This window comes from Toxoplasma gondii, chromosome VI (assembly GCF_000006565.2).
Source record: "Toxoplasma gondii ME49 chromosome VI, whole genome shotgun sequence".
In the NCBI taxonomy this organism is placed as follows: Eukaryota; Apicomplexa; class Conoidasida; order Eucoccidiorida; family Sarcocystidae; genus Toxoplasma; species Toxoplasma gondii.
The window spans coordinates 3,572,022-3,589,097 of record NC_031473.1 but is presented as its reverse complement, the minus strand read 5'-3'; the positions used below and the strand labels follow the sequence as shown (position 1 = coordinate 3,589,097).

General features: G+C 50.3%; 3 protein-coding genes across 3 annotated transcripts; 1 reads left to right on the top strand and 2 right to left on the bottom strand.

The window, feature by feature from the left end:
• The first annotated feature begins 628 nt into the window (after window positions 1-628).
• TGME49_244910 (MIZ/SP-RING zinc finger domain-containing protein) lies at window positions 629-8,857 on the top strand. The gene is made up of 8 exons (XM_018780737.1): window positions 629-3,506; window positions 4,003-4,140; window positions 4,734-4,847; window positions 5,345-5,744; window positions 6,126-6,367; window positions 6,755-6,886; window positions 7,291-7,615; window positions 7,830-8,857. Exons 1-8 carry the CDS (start codon window positions 1,356-1,358, stop codon window positions 8,240-8,242), a joined length of 3,915 nt encoding a protein of 1,304 aa, XP_018637573.1. The 5' UTR covers window positions 629-1,355; the 3' UTR covers window positions 8,243-8,857.
• Window positions 8,858-9,758: 901 nt separating this feature from the next.
• Window positions 9,759-11,013, bottom strand: TGME49_244900 (dynein light chain type 1, putative; the record flags this gene model as incomplete). The annotated part of the gene is made up of 3 exons (XM_002366928.1): window positions 9,759-9,867; window positions 10,036-10,131; window positions 10,898-11,013. 3 exons carry the CDS (start codon window positions 11,011-11,013, stop codon window positions 9,759-9,761), a joined length of 321 nt encoding a protein of 106 aa, XP_002366969.1.
• A 3,376-nt stretch (window positions 11,014-14,389) lies between these two features.
• TGME49_244890 (hypothetical protein) lies at window positions 14,390-15,869 on the bottom strand (the record flags this gene model as incomplete). Its single annotated transcript, XM_002366927.2, has 4 exons — window positions 14,390-14,452; window positions 14,797-14,839; window positions 14,985-15,049; window positions 15,420-15,869. The coding sequence occupies 4 exons, from the start codon at window positions 15,867-15,869 to the stop codon at window positions 14,390-14,392; spliced, it is 621 nt and encodes a 206-aa protein (XP_002366968.2).
• Window positions 15,870-17,076: the final 1,207 nt, after the last annotated feature.

Genomic DNA, 17,076 nt, shown 5'->3' with positions numbered 1-17,076 from the left:
AACATCTATCAAAAGGTTCCTCACTTCCTCCGTTGCAACAAGAACTGCGCCTATCTTTCAGGACAGTTAAGTCATTTCCCATTTTGCGGCCAGGTCTCGCATGCATTACTGTAGATGACAGAAGTCCATGCGAGAAAGCAGAGCATAGTTTTTTATTGAGGTTCGGTTTGCTGGTCAAGCCTCTGCATCTAATGTATTGTGCACCACATACAGTGACCCTGATTTCGACGTTGAAAACATACTAAAGTTTCCCTCAGCTGCACTTCCACACACCAACAAGACATGGTGTTCCAGTTGCACACACGCACGGCAAGAGTTGTATTTCATGCCCGTGACACGATTAACACGATCAAACGAAGGACGTTCCATGTAGAACTCCCTTTGTAGATTATTCTCCCACCTGTCGCATTCTGCCTCTACACAGGCTTCGCTTCGAGCCGAACTGTGGCGCAGCTGAAACTAACGCGTCAGCACGTAGGTCAGCACGTACGCCAGGCGCTCCTCGTCTTGCAGACAGAATGCGCAGAGGTGCTTGCATCTTTGCGGCTGGCTCGCCTATTCGTGGTAAGGTAGAGGGGGGTTGCTGCCCACTGCGTACCCGGTCCCGACAAGCACTGTTGCTAATAATGTTTTATCTTGTTCTTAACAGTATGCCCATTCGGTCTTTTGCTTATACAACTAGTAGCTGGCGACCTGTTGTTTGCTTGATGAATGCGTCATTGCGTATATGCCGGCATTTTGTGTGCATGCTGTAGATACTGGCTGATCGGTGACTACATCGATATTCCTTCGAAACACATCGCACATTCCCACTTTTTTCTCTAGTTTAGCGAACTTTTTCTTACTCGCGGCTCCGTTTCACGTTGACCCGTGGCTCCATGACTGTGTAGTACACGCGCATCGTGCTGTCTTTATTCGAAACATTTGTCGACGGCGGGACTCGTGGTCACAGTGTCTTCCCGTAGAAAAAAGAGTGTGTTAACGGTAGTGGAACCAACCACTGCTGCGCATTTCGTGCGGAACTCACGTTTCGGGAGTGTCTTTCACTTTAAGAAGGGACCTTCTGTTGTCATCTAAAGTCAAAGGCGTTCTGCTACTCACGTCCAGCCTCCCTTCTGCGTCAGCAGCGGCGACGTAAGCCTGCCCTACGAGAGAGTGTTTCGTTGCTCCGAGCCAATCATTTCGTTGTTATGTAACCCGCTTGAGGATCGTGAGAAAAATTGATATTTTTCCTGATGAGCTGTGCTTGCTTCACACGACTGTTTTACGACCGTAGGATCTTTGTACAACACAGGTGGTCTCGAACTCCGTAGCCTTCTCTATTCTTCTCTGAGCCTAGTCCCCCCAAAAGTACAATGGGTAACCGAATTTCAGATTGCAGCGACGGCAGTGACAGCCAGTCCAGTGGGGAAGAGACTGAGGCGCTTTCCAGTTCTGTTCTTGAGGCGAGTGAAAATGCTCCTGAATCGTTTCTCTGTCGTCAGGATGGAGGCGCGGCGAGAGACAGCAGCTCGCGCCTGCGGCTGCCCATAATTTCTCACGCTGACAACGCTCGTGAACAAGTGACACAGAATTTCGGTGCCCACGATGTGGATGACCACGGACATTCCGACTCCATTTCGTCAGGAGCCGCGTGGAGTTCATCCGGGTGTTTCCCCGCTATCAACGACCGCGATGCAGGGAACTCCAGGAAGTGGAGGACGGAGTTCGTTGAATCTGAATCTCAGTCACCGTCCTCGTATGCAGCATTCGACAACTTGGCACCGGACAACGCGTTGGCGTCCGGTCGCTGTTGGTCATCGCAGACGTCTCAGGCCGCCCACAGGACGCAGCGCGCGCAAACTCCAGAAAGGAGGCCTGCTGACGATGCCTCTTTACCACGTCGGGGCGGTCGGTGTGAAGAGGTAATGTGGGGCAGTGATGACCATGATTTCTTTTCTCCAACTTCTCGTCCAACGCACCGAAAGCATGGGACAGGGCGTGAGAGAGTCGTTCGTCCTCAAGTGGGTTTGGAGACCCCGCGTATACGTTCTATTGACGAAGGTGACGAACGCCTGACAGAGAGACATGGAAGCTCTTCTTTCAGTTCATCCGGGGAAAAGACAGAAGAGGAAGTCACGCACTGTCCGGTGAACAGGTCGCACGGAATCCACGAACCGTCGAGCTATGATCAGCGACCTATTCTTGGTGGGTGCCTCCCTTTCTCCAGCTGGCGTGACGAACAAACGAACGTTCGTTTCCGAGGTAGTGAGCGAACCTATGCGACCGCGCATCCTGTGCCCTTACAGGCGGGTGAGAGGGGGAGGAAAAGGACGCGGCAAATGCGACTCGAAGAGGAGTGGGTGCAGCACCTGGAGCGCGGGTCACAGGAGCCTGAAGAAGGCCTCACGCGAGCACGAGACGTCGAAGACACATCGCGGAGGCAAACGCATTGGTTTCACCGCAGACAGAATGCAGCGTACTCCTCAGGACGTCCGGACGGTTCACACAGGTATCCGAGTCGTTCTTTACCTTCATCGCAGGCCTCTGCACGAGAGAAAGATACTTTTGGAACTGGAAGCTCGCTCTCAAGCTACTCTCACGATGCGGCCGGGACCGGACGGGGTGTGCGAGAAGTCTGTGAAGAAAAAGACTGGGCAGATGACCAAGTAGTCACTTCGATGTCCGGCTCACCATCCGGTCGTTCTGGAACCAACCGAAGCGGGAGCGGCTCTCAGACCCGAGCGTACCCGTTTCTTTCTCCAGAAAAAGGAGTCATTTATTCCACTCGACGGGGGATAGGCTTATCCGGACTACGTGAGGGAGAGATGGAGACACCACCGCCCTCACACTCTCTCCGCAGCTCACCGCGAAAGAGAGAAGAATGGGTTGTTGAAGACGGGACCAGTGTCCTGTCCCCTCGCATCCACAAACAGCGTCGAGGACCGCCCCACGATGAGGCCGCTGACGCTTCTGGGTCCTTGGCGACTGAGAACCAGCGACGGGAGGAAGCAGCTGAAGAAGGACCATTGTCTCGTGAACTTTGCTCCAGAAATCGCGACTCAGCAAACAGCTTGCGGAAGCCCTCTCTCTATGCCCACGTCCAGCATAGAGTGCCCTCGCATAGGGTGCGCTCTTCAGCAGGTCGCAGGACGACAGCAGGAGACAGCAGTGAGTCGAGGAAGGAAACCGACTTCTTGCCCTTTGACGCAAGTTCCTCAGGTGATGCGCTGGATGAAAGTCGACACAGGTCCGGCTCGATGCGCGCTGAGACCATGCAAGTAAGAGAACACGACTGCTTACCACCCTCTACTGAAAACAAACTGGAAATGACTGCGCGTGAAGCACGGGACAGCTTGCACGGAGGGGAAAGCCGCCGACCTCTTGAGGAGTGGACCGAGAAGCTGGAGGGAGCTCTTCAGCCTCTTATGACGCAACAGCGAACGACACGTCTCGCGCAGAATACCTGGAAACTCCACGGCAAGGAAGTAAGCCTTGGAGAAGGCAAAGCATTCTGTCTGTGCGAGGTAAGTATCGGGAAATACACGCAAAAGAGAAAAGCTTCACGCTGACGTCGGAAATATTGAATGTTGACATAGGGTGGTGCGAGCACTTGGGCAGGTATTCTACTGAACCAGTTGGATGTGGTTGTTTTCTGTAGTTGATGAAACCAGTTGAACAAACCAGATCGGAACCGTGCCCTCGTTTTTCCCAGCCTCAAAAATCATCTGTCTTGTAATTTCATTGAGTCTTGTTTTCGCTGTTTTCTCTCTTCAACCTGTCATGCTTTTCTGCTAAGAAGAGATACTTCACCTCTCTTCGACTGCCTGTTGCGGAAGCTCCAGTCGCCACCAGTCTCTCCACAGGCAATCAGCGTCAAGCATAGGCACGACCTCGCGTATGCGAAGATACTCTGCTACCGTTTTGCTTTTTTTTGCGACTTACAAAGTGTCATCGCAGTGTTTTCCTATTCCTGCACTTTGTAAATATGGCCAGGGAAACATGTGCTTGAATCACTTGCAGGAAGTGTTCGGCCGTGATCGAGAGACACTCGCTGCTTTCTTCTCGCGTCGTGACGCTGCCTGGCTCCTGCCGGCGTCTCAGTTCGGAGACAAAGACGCCTGTTCGGGCAAAGACTACGAGCGACTCAAAACCTCTTCAGTATGCCAATGCCAACCATATGCGCACTGTTTTTTCAGCAGTTTCCTCGCACAAATATAACTCGTCTCACGTATGGAATATGAAGAACATATTGTAGGAGAAAGTCGAGAGCAGACGGATTTGCATGAGCTCCGTTTTTTCGTCTAAATGCGCCGCTGTTCTGCGGCGATTGTGCTGATACCGCCTTCACACGTAGCAGGAAAGACTCGACATGCAGCGACGCACCAACTCATTCTTTAAGTTAATGCATGCCTGTTTCTCGTGTAAATCATCCCCTCAATCCCGTCTACAAAAGAATGGAGCCCAGTGTCAACCGTAGGCTCTTGTTTGGATTCGTTCTGACTTGCTGGCCCGTACCGCCTTGCTGCCTTGTTGATCCTGGCCCTGGTGAGGTCATTTCGCGCCAACTAGTGGTACATTGAAGCCTGCCCGTTGGTGAATGCGGACTCAACGGAGACCCTGTCATATGCAAGAACGCAGCTACTCTTTTACGACTTGCCTGTCTGTTATATGCTTCGAATGACTTGCCTGAGTAGTCAGTGAATCTAAAAGACATTTGTTCTGTGCCTCTGGTTCCTCGCATCCACGTGCAGCTCCAGTGCATCCACTGTCGCGTACGTGTCCACGCACTCTGCGGCGCGGTGGCGTCGAGGTTCCCCCGCCTTCCGAACAGATTCTACTGTTGCCTCTGTAGGATCCTCCTCTTTGTAAGTGCGGTTGGGATTTGTTTCTGTTTCACCGATTACGACTGCCTTTGATTGCCTTTGATATACGTTTCTCTTTCTAGACAGCGTTGTTCTATTGTCCGGAGCGATGTCACTGACTTGTTGTTTTCGGCAATACTGCACCGCGTGAGAGGAAGCGAGTCTGAAGGTGGCCAGGTATCTACACCCCCACATCCGTATCTGTATTACCGTAGTCAGTTGAGGTGGACACGTGCCGAATCCTTGGAAGGTCGAGTGTATCAGGAAATCTTAAATCGTACATTACGATGTGGCAACGAAGCGAAATGTGGATTTCCTGAATAGTCGCTTCTTTTTGCGCCGCTCACTGCGGACTTCTGTAGAAGAAACTTCGACGAGGCTAACCAGCTACGCATTCCTTCTGAAGATTTTTTATCTGCAGTGTTGAGAGTACGTTTTCGGCTTGTCCTGTAAGACCCCTTCATCGTGTCAGTTTTCTCTGTCTCATATTTGTCTCGTAGGACCCGAGCACTGAAGTTACGTGGTGTTCTTCTATTGCGTCACTCGCGTGTCCAGCGTATCACCTCTCCGACGAAGATCTGGCGGGACCGCCTGCTCTAATCCCGAGCTTAGCTGGCCGATGCGTCCTTCCGTTTAGTCACTCCCCGGTGTTACAGCGGGAGCTTGCCTCGAATCCCTCAGCAGCTCTTGAGTTGCGTTTTTTCCCAATGGATGACCCTGTGTGCGGGCGGCATCGTCCCTACATTCCCGACCGTCTTCAAATTTTCTTCAACCCCCGCGTTCGAGCTTTGACAGCTGGATCGGATATCACCCCCGTGTCCTTGAGGAAACGAAGCGGCGGCCGGGAGGCAAAAGGCGGTATAGATGATAGGGACGGATTCATCAGCTACTCCTTTTCAGGTGCGTGGGAGAAAAGGGAGGGAACAAAAGTTATCTCAGAAAGTCCTTGTAATTGTTGGTTGGACAGGGTAGAATTCGCAGATAACACACGTCAACGCTGCTCACCCGGATAAATGTTCGTTTCCCTGTCCCAGACACAAAGTCCTTTTCGTCGTTTCCAGTGATTCGACAACTTCAGTCATGTCACAAAACTCCCAGATGCAGACCCAGGGTTTCGGTGCATTCTAAAATTTGACCTCATGAGTGGGCGCGTGGATTTTCGTTTGATGTGGAGTCTCAGTGACACGTTCTTTTCACGAGGCTGTTTCTGCTGCCGTTCCACGAGCAACTATATGACCCTGGTCGGCTTGTCCAGGCCTCTTTCGGTTTTTTCGCTTGCAGAATCGAGTTCAACGGGCCCAGGAAGAGGTGGAAATGTCATGCCTACGTTGAGGACGAGTCCTCGAAAATGCAAAATAGGCGTAGGTGCAACTCGAACGGCTGTTGCAGGTTTCGACTGCTCTGCTCCCGATTTCGAGACTCTTTACGACCCCGTTGTCCCACACTTGCACCCGAAGCCTCCCCTTTACCTCTCCGATATCAAACGACATGCCAGACCAAAGAGTGGCATGAATTACGTTGTGGTGAGTTTTTGCTTTGGTTGTGCCGGAAGAAAATATAAATCTACGACGGAGCATGCCTGACGTAGACCAACTGTCGAGCGGATGTTGTGTATGTCGTGCTTGCCACTCGTTCAGATCCTATGTACTGCGTCTGTTCAACTGTGGTGGCGCCTCTGTACTCAGTAGGGAAGTCTAGGATCTGGAATATAAGTAAAGCCGCTTTTGACGTAGCTGAGCATGAGACGGTAGTATCAGGAAGAGTTTCGGTTGTCATTCCCGCTGATCACCGCTGTACAGGTAGTGCCTCAATTAAGGCTCATTTGTCACAGGGTTTGCGAGGACCTTTTTAACAGACGCGCCCTGCGAATCTGGCCGCACCGTGCTGTTTGTTGTATCCGTTTTTCGCAGGCGCGTGGCCAGCACCGAGAAGGGCGTCTTTTCCTAGTTCAGTTGGTCTGTTCGCTTCCTGTGGAAGAAAGCCAGTTGCTGGAGGCCATCGTACAACGCCGATCTCTACCTATTCCATACTGCACTGATTTTGTAAGTTCCACGTGTTTCCCGGTTCTTGTAGTCGAAGGTGATGTAACCTCTCTCGCAAGTAACCTAACGGAAATTTGCCACGTACTGCGGCTGCCTTCCTCACTCAGTCGCTTCAGCTCTTCCATTGTGTTTATCAACCGATGGACATGAAGGGCGGCGGTGCTTGTGTGAGCTCTTCGCCGGCAAGCTTTCATGAAAATGAATGATGCATAAACGTGTTTTGCCACACACGTGCATTTGTTGTGGACTTGGATGTGCTCGGTGCGTGAATGTAGGTGCCTCGGGTAACTGTGGTAGAAACATGACCTGTTATGTCTTTCGTGTACAGAAGATGCATGTGCACAGAGCTGGTGAATATGCAGTGTAGAGTGACTGATGGAGGAGCGTTTTTTTATGTGCGTCAGCTGAAGTGGATAGTCGCTCAGAAAACTCAGCGACGTGTCTCGACTTCATCCGATGAAGTGGAGATATTTGATGACAGCCACGGGCAGAACCGAATCTCAGGCGGAGGCAAGGATAGCATTATGGAGAGCCCTCGTAGTCGAAGATGCTCGATGAGTTCGTCGACGCTAAAAGGACATCGAGATATCTGTGGGAGCGCCAACGTCCGGAATGAGGATCTCCGGGATGGAGCGCTCAACCACAGTAACCAAGTAACAGAGACACCGCGACGTGGTTTCTGGTCGGTCATCTTCGAAAGACTTCCAGGATTCAAGCGAAAGAAAACAGGTAACCTACAGTTCTCTCATGTTGTCTTCAGCTTCATTTTCGACACGTCTCTCTCCAGCTGTGGTCAGGCGTGGGATGCTCGTTCCCATGCTCACACCTGCGCGTAGAGACATTCCTGCGGTTGCTGGTGAACACAGTGTGTTGGTTCGTGACTTGTTCGTTATGAGCAAAGTGTTTTCTTGTGTGCCGTTGTGTTTTCATGCGCCAATACCAGTGGCGTCGCCGCAGGTCAGCACGACAGCAAGTGCGAGTCAATCTGCTCTTCCTCCTGTCCTGACTCTCACTCTCTTTAGTGACGATATTGCTGGACGACTAAGGACTCCTGTTCGTTCTGTTCATTGTCGACACCCAGAATGCTTCGATTTACAGTTTTATGTCCGAACTAACTACCTACGTCACTGTGCAAGGTCAAGCTGGAAGTGTCCCTTGTGCGAAGAGTACGCTTTTCCTCACGAATTGTACGTGGACACCTTAGTCCAGGAGATTCTTCACATGACGGACTTCAGCCCTCCAAAGCGCAAGGCAAAGACTGTATCCTTCCACTCTCCAGACCTTGAAAAATACGTCGTCGAAGAGTGGTGCGACGATGATTATGAGGATCTCAGTATGGAACTCTCCGGCTGGTAGTTGCTTTGGTTGTATTACAGTATTTGTTTTCCGCGGGCCACCTTGTGGGTCTGGGCGACTTACCCGTGCAGATGGTGTCGTGTGACTGTTCTTCATGGAAGAAGCGTTGTCTACAGGGGCCGGAAGAGGTTTTTCGTTGTTTGAATGGCATAGTTTAAGTGTCAATCGATTTCCTGGCTCGTCAATTGTTCGTACCCTTCCCGTACTTGTCTCGGTGATAGTGAAGAATAAAACGCCCCGTTTATCTTTCAGAACCACCGAAGCGTCAGTTGCTCGAATACGAAAAGAAAGGATATCCGTGTGTACGTGGTCTAAAGATTTACGTTAGTGCTAGCGCACATCGCTGGAAGAACAACGAAACAACGGTTACTTTGATTAGGTGGCAGCTCTTCTGAACACTCGGTCGCATCTAATTTGCTCAGCAGGAAGCTGCTGTGCAAAGGAGGTGTGGATAGTTCTGCCTGGGTCACACTGGCAACGCCTGATAGGTAAAACATATGCATGGTGGTTCCGTTTTTACCCTGTGTGAATGCCATCGTCTAACATGAAATGGTGGGCCGTGCTTCTGCTGGAGAGATTTCTTGGTTTGCGCACCATATAATAGTTGCATTGTGGACCTCTTGCGCCTCGCGCTTCACCAACCGAAAAGAAAGCCACCTGGTGGCGATACGACTGTACTGACAATGCCTATTATCTCGAATCTCGCGATCGAAACGTTCGTAGTTCTAAGCTTCACATTTCAGTCTTAAAGTGGCACCAGAAGATTAGTCAGAATGAAGCCTTTTGGAATTCCCTGTGAAATACCTACTGGTGAATAACCGCAATGCGTGCTTACGCTGACGGAGACCATAGTGACTAGTTATGCGATGTTGTTCAGTAGTGGACGTATGTTTTTCCCAAATTGAGAGAGCGATATAACGAAACTACAAGAGTGCTGCTAGAAAAGGGAACTGATGTCAACTTGTTGTGGTGACACCTCGCCATTGCAAACTGGGTGTGCTGAGACGAAGCGCTCGAAGGTGATATACTGCCACCTACCATCAGAAGGGTTTCGGCATGGTACGTTCCACAGCTTTTTCATCTGTTGTGAAAGTCCTGCTGCGGTACCGTTGTCGGATTTCTTGACCGGTCCGCTAGAAAAATGGCTCGTATTTTTTTATTAGTTGACAATACCGCCACGTTACTGACAAGGAAATTACCCTTAATATAGGAGCATCATGTTTAGAGGCAGCAACAGGATCCATCGGGTGGCTGTATAACGAGATGCGTCTGTGTGGACTCACAGGAGTCGTACTCACATAATGAACAGAGATGTCTGTAGCACGTAGAAATGCCACCAGTGAACCTGCGACGACCGCTGCCAGGACATCCAGATACTTTTCGTCAGAGGACCGGATGGCGCAAGGCCAAGTAGGTCCTAGATATATCGACTTCCATCAGATAAGGAAAACACATATGTTCTACAAATGAGAATTGAGAGGCGTTCTGACAGCTGCGGCACCGGAGGGAGTCATTATTAATGTGCCTTGTATATGAGGAAGGAAACTTGGGCTATGGTGAAATAGACGAACCGCCTTTTCTGGTGCACGACGTAGCTTCCAAAATTGTTTCCAACAGTCACGTGCCTAGGCGTCAAGCAAAACAAAGCAGAGACATCCAAAAAGTAGGAAAAGGTCCTGCGGTCAATTTTATGGCTCTAAGACAACGTTGACATCAGGGGACATCAGTCGTTCTGTTGAAGCGTGGCAAAGCCGCTGCAAAAACCGGGAGGACACAGAGGCATCTGGGCTTACCAGAAAAGACCCCACTTTGCGTCAAGTTCTTTTTTTAGCGTCTCCGCTATTTGCAGCGCATTTTTATCTGGGCTGAACTCATCCATGAGTTGTTTGCTGCATAAGAACGGAGAACCAAGAATGTGTTGTCCTGTCTACAATGATATACATGTGCTGTCACCTTCGTGGCCATTTGGCTAATCGCTAGGGCATCTCTAGTGACACCTGCCGCAGTCCAACCCAACAATGTGACCGTCAGGCGTTATGTAGACTAAACGGATTGCATGAAATAAGTAAAGAGGACATTTTTGACGCAGATCCGACTCTTCAGACACTGTAAATGAATATTCTGGCAGAACGCGTGTTCGCACTGGGAACTCCATTGGTAGTTGCAGGCTGCAGAAAAAGCCACCTGTCTGAAGAAAATGTCAGGCGCGTGTGATTGCTCCGTTACACCCCTCTGGGTACGGAGAACTGTGCAAACAATACCAATAATAACCCAATGTGTTGCTCGTCGCCATATGACTGGAAAGAAAAGAGCCAGAGCATGATACCACAGGAACAAAAGACGTGTCCGGGATGAGTGGTTTTGGTTCTTGATCTGCCGACGATATTTACCTCGAGAAATTGCTGATAATGTAGAGATCTATAGAAAATGGTGGGTTGGCCTGCTTGCCTGTTGGATTCCCAAGAGCATATACACCCCCATACAATTTTGCTGCCCAGCATAGCATATAACATATTGTGTTTCGTCTGCCTCTTGCTGTTTTTCGGCCATATTAAAAGTTCGCGCGGTAATTCGTTGATTTGCTTGAAATGTGTGTGGACATGCTCGATTTCGCTTCGGTGTTTTGTGTATGGGAGCCGCCAAAGCCTGTCTTACCAGCGAACGACTGTGAAGTCCACAATATAATCAGGCATATCGACAGGCCACAAAAGTTTTGCACCCTTCCAGACTACGAACTCTTCTTGAGAAGAATCTTGGTCCCCTGACCCCATCATCCTGATAGCAGTAGGCTGCACTAAAGATAAATCGCTCGGAAAGCGGTCTTGACTGCAAAGACTCTCCCCAAAAGTGTAGAAGTGAAGCCAATTACAGGCGATCGCATCCTGGTCCGGCAACTTGTTTCACAGATATACTGTGGCCCAAGAGATTGACTCTACTCGAAGCACAGCGCATTGCCCAGGTTCTCAGTTGCGTAGTAGGATAATTAACCACTACACTTCGGCAATGGCCCCCATGAACTGAAAATCATGCGACGCCGGGCACCATGGAAAACTGTACTAGTGGCAGCTAACGAAAATGACAAAGGAAGCGACAAACCAAGTTGCGAGGCATTGCTGTCACACAAGCTAAAGAGCATGCTTCCGTTGTGCATGCGAAATGCCCCATGATGCGCACCAGTGCCAAGGTGCGCGTTTCTTATGGCTCACGCAAACAATGAATGTACAGGTGTTCGTAATTTTTCGGTGAGACACCGCAGTTCGCCATCAAACTTGCAGACCCCCCTGCGAAAAAGATGAAGATTACAGAACAGCGCAGTGTGGTGTTCTTCCGACGAAGGCGTGTACAAAAGTAGGTAACTTACCAATCGTAAGCTGAAGAGTAATTAAAATGATGTTTTTTGATCCTTTTTCTTTTATTTGTTTGACTATATTTGTTTTATGTGTCTTCTACCTACATTGAAACTGTTCCGGCAAGCCTGTAGGTTTCTCAATTTTAAGCTACTATTAGTTTACACGGGTTGCTGGGGGGACCAGGTCCCTACACGGTTAGCAAAGGGGACAGTGTCGCCCTATCCCCCTTTCCGGTGTATCCTCCGGCCACTCAAAACGGTACCCTGCTAAAGTGGACTGGTTTACCCCAACCACAAAACTAAACCAGTTGCATTTTCCACTGTGTGACAGGAAGAGCGCAGAGACCTAGGGCTACTGTCCTTAGTTGCCAGTCCTGTATCCGTTTTCTGCCGAGGAGTCGGCGCTGTCGTGCTCACTCATACACGATTGCCGATGAGACATCACCTCTTGTACAAGATTCACTTCACATGGTCACGCAGTTCTAGTCGAGTGCCCTGGGCTTATTATGCGTCAAACTGCCGACACGGCTACACTATCGCACGGATATCTACAACCGCTGACTTTCGAACGGTGATTAGTGGCTCTACACCACGTGCTCACAAGGGAGAGCAAACCTGCGACACGTAGTCCTTTTTGCTGTTCGATTGTAGGGCAACTAGGGTGTCGCAGTCACCTAAAAGTTTCGGATTGCAAAGAACACAGCGGGCGGTGAAAAATGATTGACGCCACTCGTGCGCACGAGGCACCAGACATGACACAGGTGAGAACCAGTTTCGGCCTTGGATTTGGACAGTGTAGTGCAAAAACTGTTTCGTCTCTCACGCGTCCCACATCTGCTCAGGCTACAAGGTAGAACTGCAAACGAACCGCCACTACGAGATCGTATTACGTCACATTCACATGAACCTCCGTGGCTGTCCGCTGTCTTCCTTCCTCGAGATGTCTTGCCGTTGTAAGACAGTCAGCACATTGTACTCGAGGGGGTCGATCGGTTTATTTCGCAGTTGATCTGATGCTCCGTACAACAGAACTGTCAACGAACCTCCACAAGTGCCTGACATCGTGCCTGTGTCGCACCATGAAGAGGACAAGCAAAAAAGGGGAAAACTGTAGTGTGCGACCCATTGACAACACGAAACCTGGTTGACTCGAGCCTTCATAGACAAACTTTAGTGCAGCTTGGACAAAGGAAGAGCAGACCGGTTATGCAGTGATTTGTAGTCGCAAGCTCTCAGTACCCGTGCCAGTGATCCAAAAAGCAGCAGCGCTTGTCTAATGGAGAAGGGGGAGGGCCTTCGCTCGTACTTGCTCCGCACTAGAGTTGGGACACTTCTGCTCCACGCACGATGACTCTGTCTACTCCCTGTAGGCGACGTTAAGTGCGAGTCACTGTGACGGATGTCAGCTGTACAGGATACGACACAAGACGAGTGCAACACATTATGAAATGCATATCTCAAAACACGTTTAATCTTGTGTGGATTTCTGAGGCTGTCGTCGGGAGTAATTTCTGTGTGGAGAATGTCACGATACAGTAGTGAAGACAAGAACACATCTGAACTCGTAATTTGTGGTTGATCCGGCATCCTTTTGACTTCCTCGGGACCAGCGGCACCATGGAAATGCTGCCATAAACTAACTGACTTCGATGCGTCTGCATAACCCTGCCTATTGGGGTTTCCCCGAATCTTCTTGCCATCAGACTTCATAAACTATTCGTACCTATTGTCACATTTGATGTGACGCACGGACTACCAGCAGAATCATCACAGAAAGACATGTGTCGCCTGCTTGGCACAACTTCCGCTGCTGGTGTTCGTTGCTGGCTGAGCGATCCCTGAAGTGGCTCTACTTCCTTTTTGGATACGCCACTACTTCCCACAGTTCGCTCTATCTGAGTGGCCGTATCGGTAAACCGAGACTCGGGCTTGCTCCTAACGGCATGCACATGCTGTAGCCGATGGTAAAAAGATCCGTGATTTCCGTCCTGGCGAGTTTCACGTTGCTGCCTTAGTGGCCTAGTGCGAGCTGAGTAATCGCCACAAACCACCGTTAAAGGACAGTTGTTACGACGTTCTGTTACGCCGTTTGGCTTGTAGAAGGCGCTTCTAGAACACTGATTTAGGGACGAACTGCTGCGGGAATGCGCAATGGAATCTATTTTTTCTGTGTTTGAATGACATGCTTGACGGCGAGGAGACGCAGCAGAGTGAAGTGGTACAGAGGAAAATTCGCCGGCGTCTAGAGCTGTTGAGCTGTCGGCGTGAACGTCGACTGTAGCACTCGTAAGACTCAGTGGTGCCACCTGTTTGGTCTGTGCAACTGAGAGGTTTCCTCTGGTGGGAGATGACATCGGACGAATGGACCGCTCATCGAAAACATGAGTTTGTTGGGGGCGTTTTTTATTTTCTTGAGTTCTTCTCCTTTCGCGATGCATTTCGGGGGACAGTCGTGCACACGAAGTACTTTCACGCCGTTTGTAGTTCTGGCCTCTGAAGTACATTCTTTTGAAGTGACTGCATAGAAAAAGTGGGGGAGGCGGGATAGGCCGGGAGCTCGACTTGAGGAGTAGCGTGACGTCGCGATGGGAAATGCGGTGGCACGTCTGCAAATTCGAACACAAAAATGCGTTGCAATTTTGGGTTAGCGTTGCAATGGTGGATTACACACGTGCTAGCATGCTAAGCCTGCGCCGGTGAAACGCAACACGAGGTATCCCTGAAACTGTGTCATTATCTGTTTGTTCATATGTTGTAACATTCGGTGCACAGACACAAAGATCCGTAGTGAATTTCCTTTAGTTAACACTCACGAGAAGAAAGTCTTCCACAGAGACCTTCACGCGCCTAAGAAGGAAATACTGACACAGACAACACACAAGGGTGGTCCGACGAGCGACACGCCTAGCAAGGAGGTCAACCGACTCAGCAGAGTAAATGGTGTGGGAGAACTGAGAGACGATACACGTGGGAATGGGTCGACATCGTGCCCCAGCCTTAGTCTGCATCTTGATACATGAATTTTGGAAATAAGTTCTAGCAGTGCATCGACATGGTAAACAAAACACGAAACTGATACGTCCAATGCCTTGTCTTGGAGAACAAAAGAAATAAAATTGAAGCCACTGTGCAGGGCACCTTCTAGACAATTCGCGGTCTACTCACAAACGCCACTGTTTCGAGCAACGCACAACAGTATATTTACGTGCAGCCCACACTGCTGTGAGCCTGTCGTGTGCGAATTGTTGCTGCAGACCAAGGCATGGAAACAAACAAGGTTTGACCGCATCGATGCCGACAATTCATCTGTTCGGGGAACAGCTAATGTGTTTTAGAGGAACATCCTGAATGCATGCAATCAATGCTGCTAATGGCCTTGTGTTGAACAGTTACCAATCAATAATCTGCAGGAAGGTGGCTTCAAGGTTAACAGCTTCGTCGCGCTCGAGACCTCCAAGCTGAACCATATGTAGAATAAAGACTCGATGTAGGATTCAAGGTTCACGACAATCTTGTGAGTTCATCACCATCTCTCAATGCAGGTTCGGGAGGCATTCGTCTGCTAGTGTCTGGGCGCAATAACGTTTTCTGTCACGGTAAATGGCGCCGTTCGTTCGTCGGAGGCTGGTGACAACGCACGTAACTACGACGGAAACGTTTACAAGGTAGTCAGGTTATATCAACAACGGTACTCGCGAATATCCCTTTATCAGGCCGGCAGGAAGACCCACCTGGCTTACTCGCAAACCGGGATACAGACCACCACCGCATCGCCTTACACCTGCGATGACCCCTCCTGTTACTCAACAAAGCGCGTGAGGTGCTTACCTTAGCCCAGTGTTTGAGTATTATGCCTCGATCGTACTGAACTTTGTTGGCTATGAGACATGCGGTTAACAATACTCTGTGAGCGGTCAGAACGTTAAACTCAATACCGTCTTCTCTGGCAACAACACGGCACGCGGTAGCCTTCCGACCATATTCTGGTGATGTTGAACTGCACGGCTGTCGCGAGGCCTCTGACGGTAAAGAGGGAGCTACTTCCGCCGAATGAGAGACCGTGATTTCATTAGCTCCCTCAAATGGGGCAGGCTGCCGGGCATTCAGAAGTTTGCTGATGAAAAGCACCGCTAACACGAAGTCAGAGGACTGCATGTGGGTGTATTTGACAATGCGGCCCAGGAAGTACTCCCGCAAAGATATGGACGGCGGATGAGAAGAGTGGAAAGGAGAAGAAGAAGGGTCATTTTTTTCGACATCAGTGCCATACATTGACATTTTGCTGCAGTCCTCTAACAAACTGATGATCTGTTCGCATGTCACTAGATCCTTTCCTCCCCACCAGAAATCGAAGCAGCCGTCTGACTTTATAACCGGACTCTCCGGGCCATCAAGGGGTGAAGCTGTCACATCCGTTTCTTCTGTGGTATCCTCGGAGTGACTCCAAGTATGCTTTGGTGGTCTCTTCGTGGCATGGTGGACACGTTTAAAGGAAACACCGTTTCCCCGGAAGCTCCGTAGACACCGTCCAGCAGCCACGAGCATGCCCATTGAGCCTGAACGCTCACGACACTGGCTGGTTGCGCCTACTTGCTCCTTTATCCTATTCGCTTTTGCTAGGGGTGAGCCAATCTCAGAATTTGTGTCAGACTCATGTTCATGCATGTCGTCTTCCGTCCCTGACATTTGTGGGGGCGCAGCGGCAGTGCTCACACCGGCTAACTCAGTACTAGCGCCGGAGGTTATCCCGTCCTCTACGGCTTCGCTCGCAGGCAGAACAACAGCGAACGCAGATCGTCGTGAAGGCCGAACTTTGTGGGCTTCATTTGAAGAACAGGTCGCCCCCTTTTGAGAAGGCGTACAACCCCTTGTAGGCCTCGCGTACAGATCAGATACGGCCGCATCTTTCCCAGTCGAAAGATCGACCCCTATCCAACGGCTTCCTTTCTTTATACTGCAGCTAGTCTGGTGTCCGCTCAATTTCGCGGACTGGCGGTGCTTTGTTGGGGTAGAGAGACCGCATGCCTCCCTGACGCCATCACAGCAAACGTTTCCGACTCTGGTCAACGTGCAGAGGATAGTACCTTTCGAAACTTCCGGGTCGAGACTCTCAATTCCATCATTACTGAGGTAGCTGCTAAAGGTTTCGGCGGGGTGCTCCGCTTGGGGATCTACACAACATCGGGATCGTTTGCTTTTGGTACTGTCCGTTGCCGTCGCTTCCTGGTGTTGAACCTGGGGAGGGCTCCCCTCGGATGCACAGTGTTGTGTTGGCGCTGTCTCGACAACAGACCGGGAAAAGTTATCGACCTCGGATATTGTTGAACAGGCAGCACCTTTTGCGTTACTGGCTTTCCTGGTCGCGGGTCGAGGACCATCTCGGTGACAATAGCCCGTTACCACATAAGACGTCGCGGCTCTTCCTGAACGCTGGCTAATCACGTGCGGCCTCCTAGGACTGTGTCGAAAAACGGACACCCCAGCA

Excerpts from the sequence above, each read along its gene's own strand:
- TGME49_244910 (XM_018780737.1), top strand. The coding sequence starts at position 1,356 with ATGGGTAACCGAATTTCAGATTGCAGCGACGGCAGTGACAGCCAGTCC. Across the intron at positions 3,507-4,002 it reads AAGCATTCTGTCTGTGCGAG|GAAGTGTTCGGCCGTGATCG; the intron begins GTAAGTATCGGG and ends AATCACTTGCAG. Across the intron at positions 7,616-7,829 it reads ATTCAAGCGAAAGAAAACAG|TGGCGTCGCCGCAGGTCAGC; the intron begins GTAACCTACAGT and ends CGCCAATACCAG.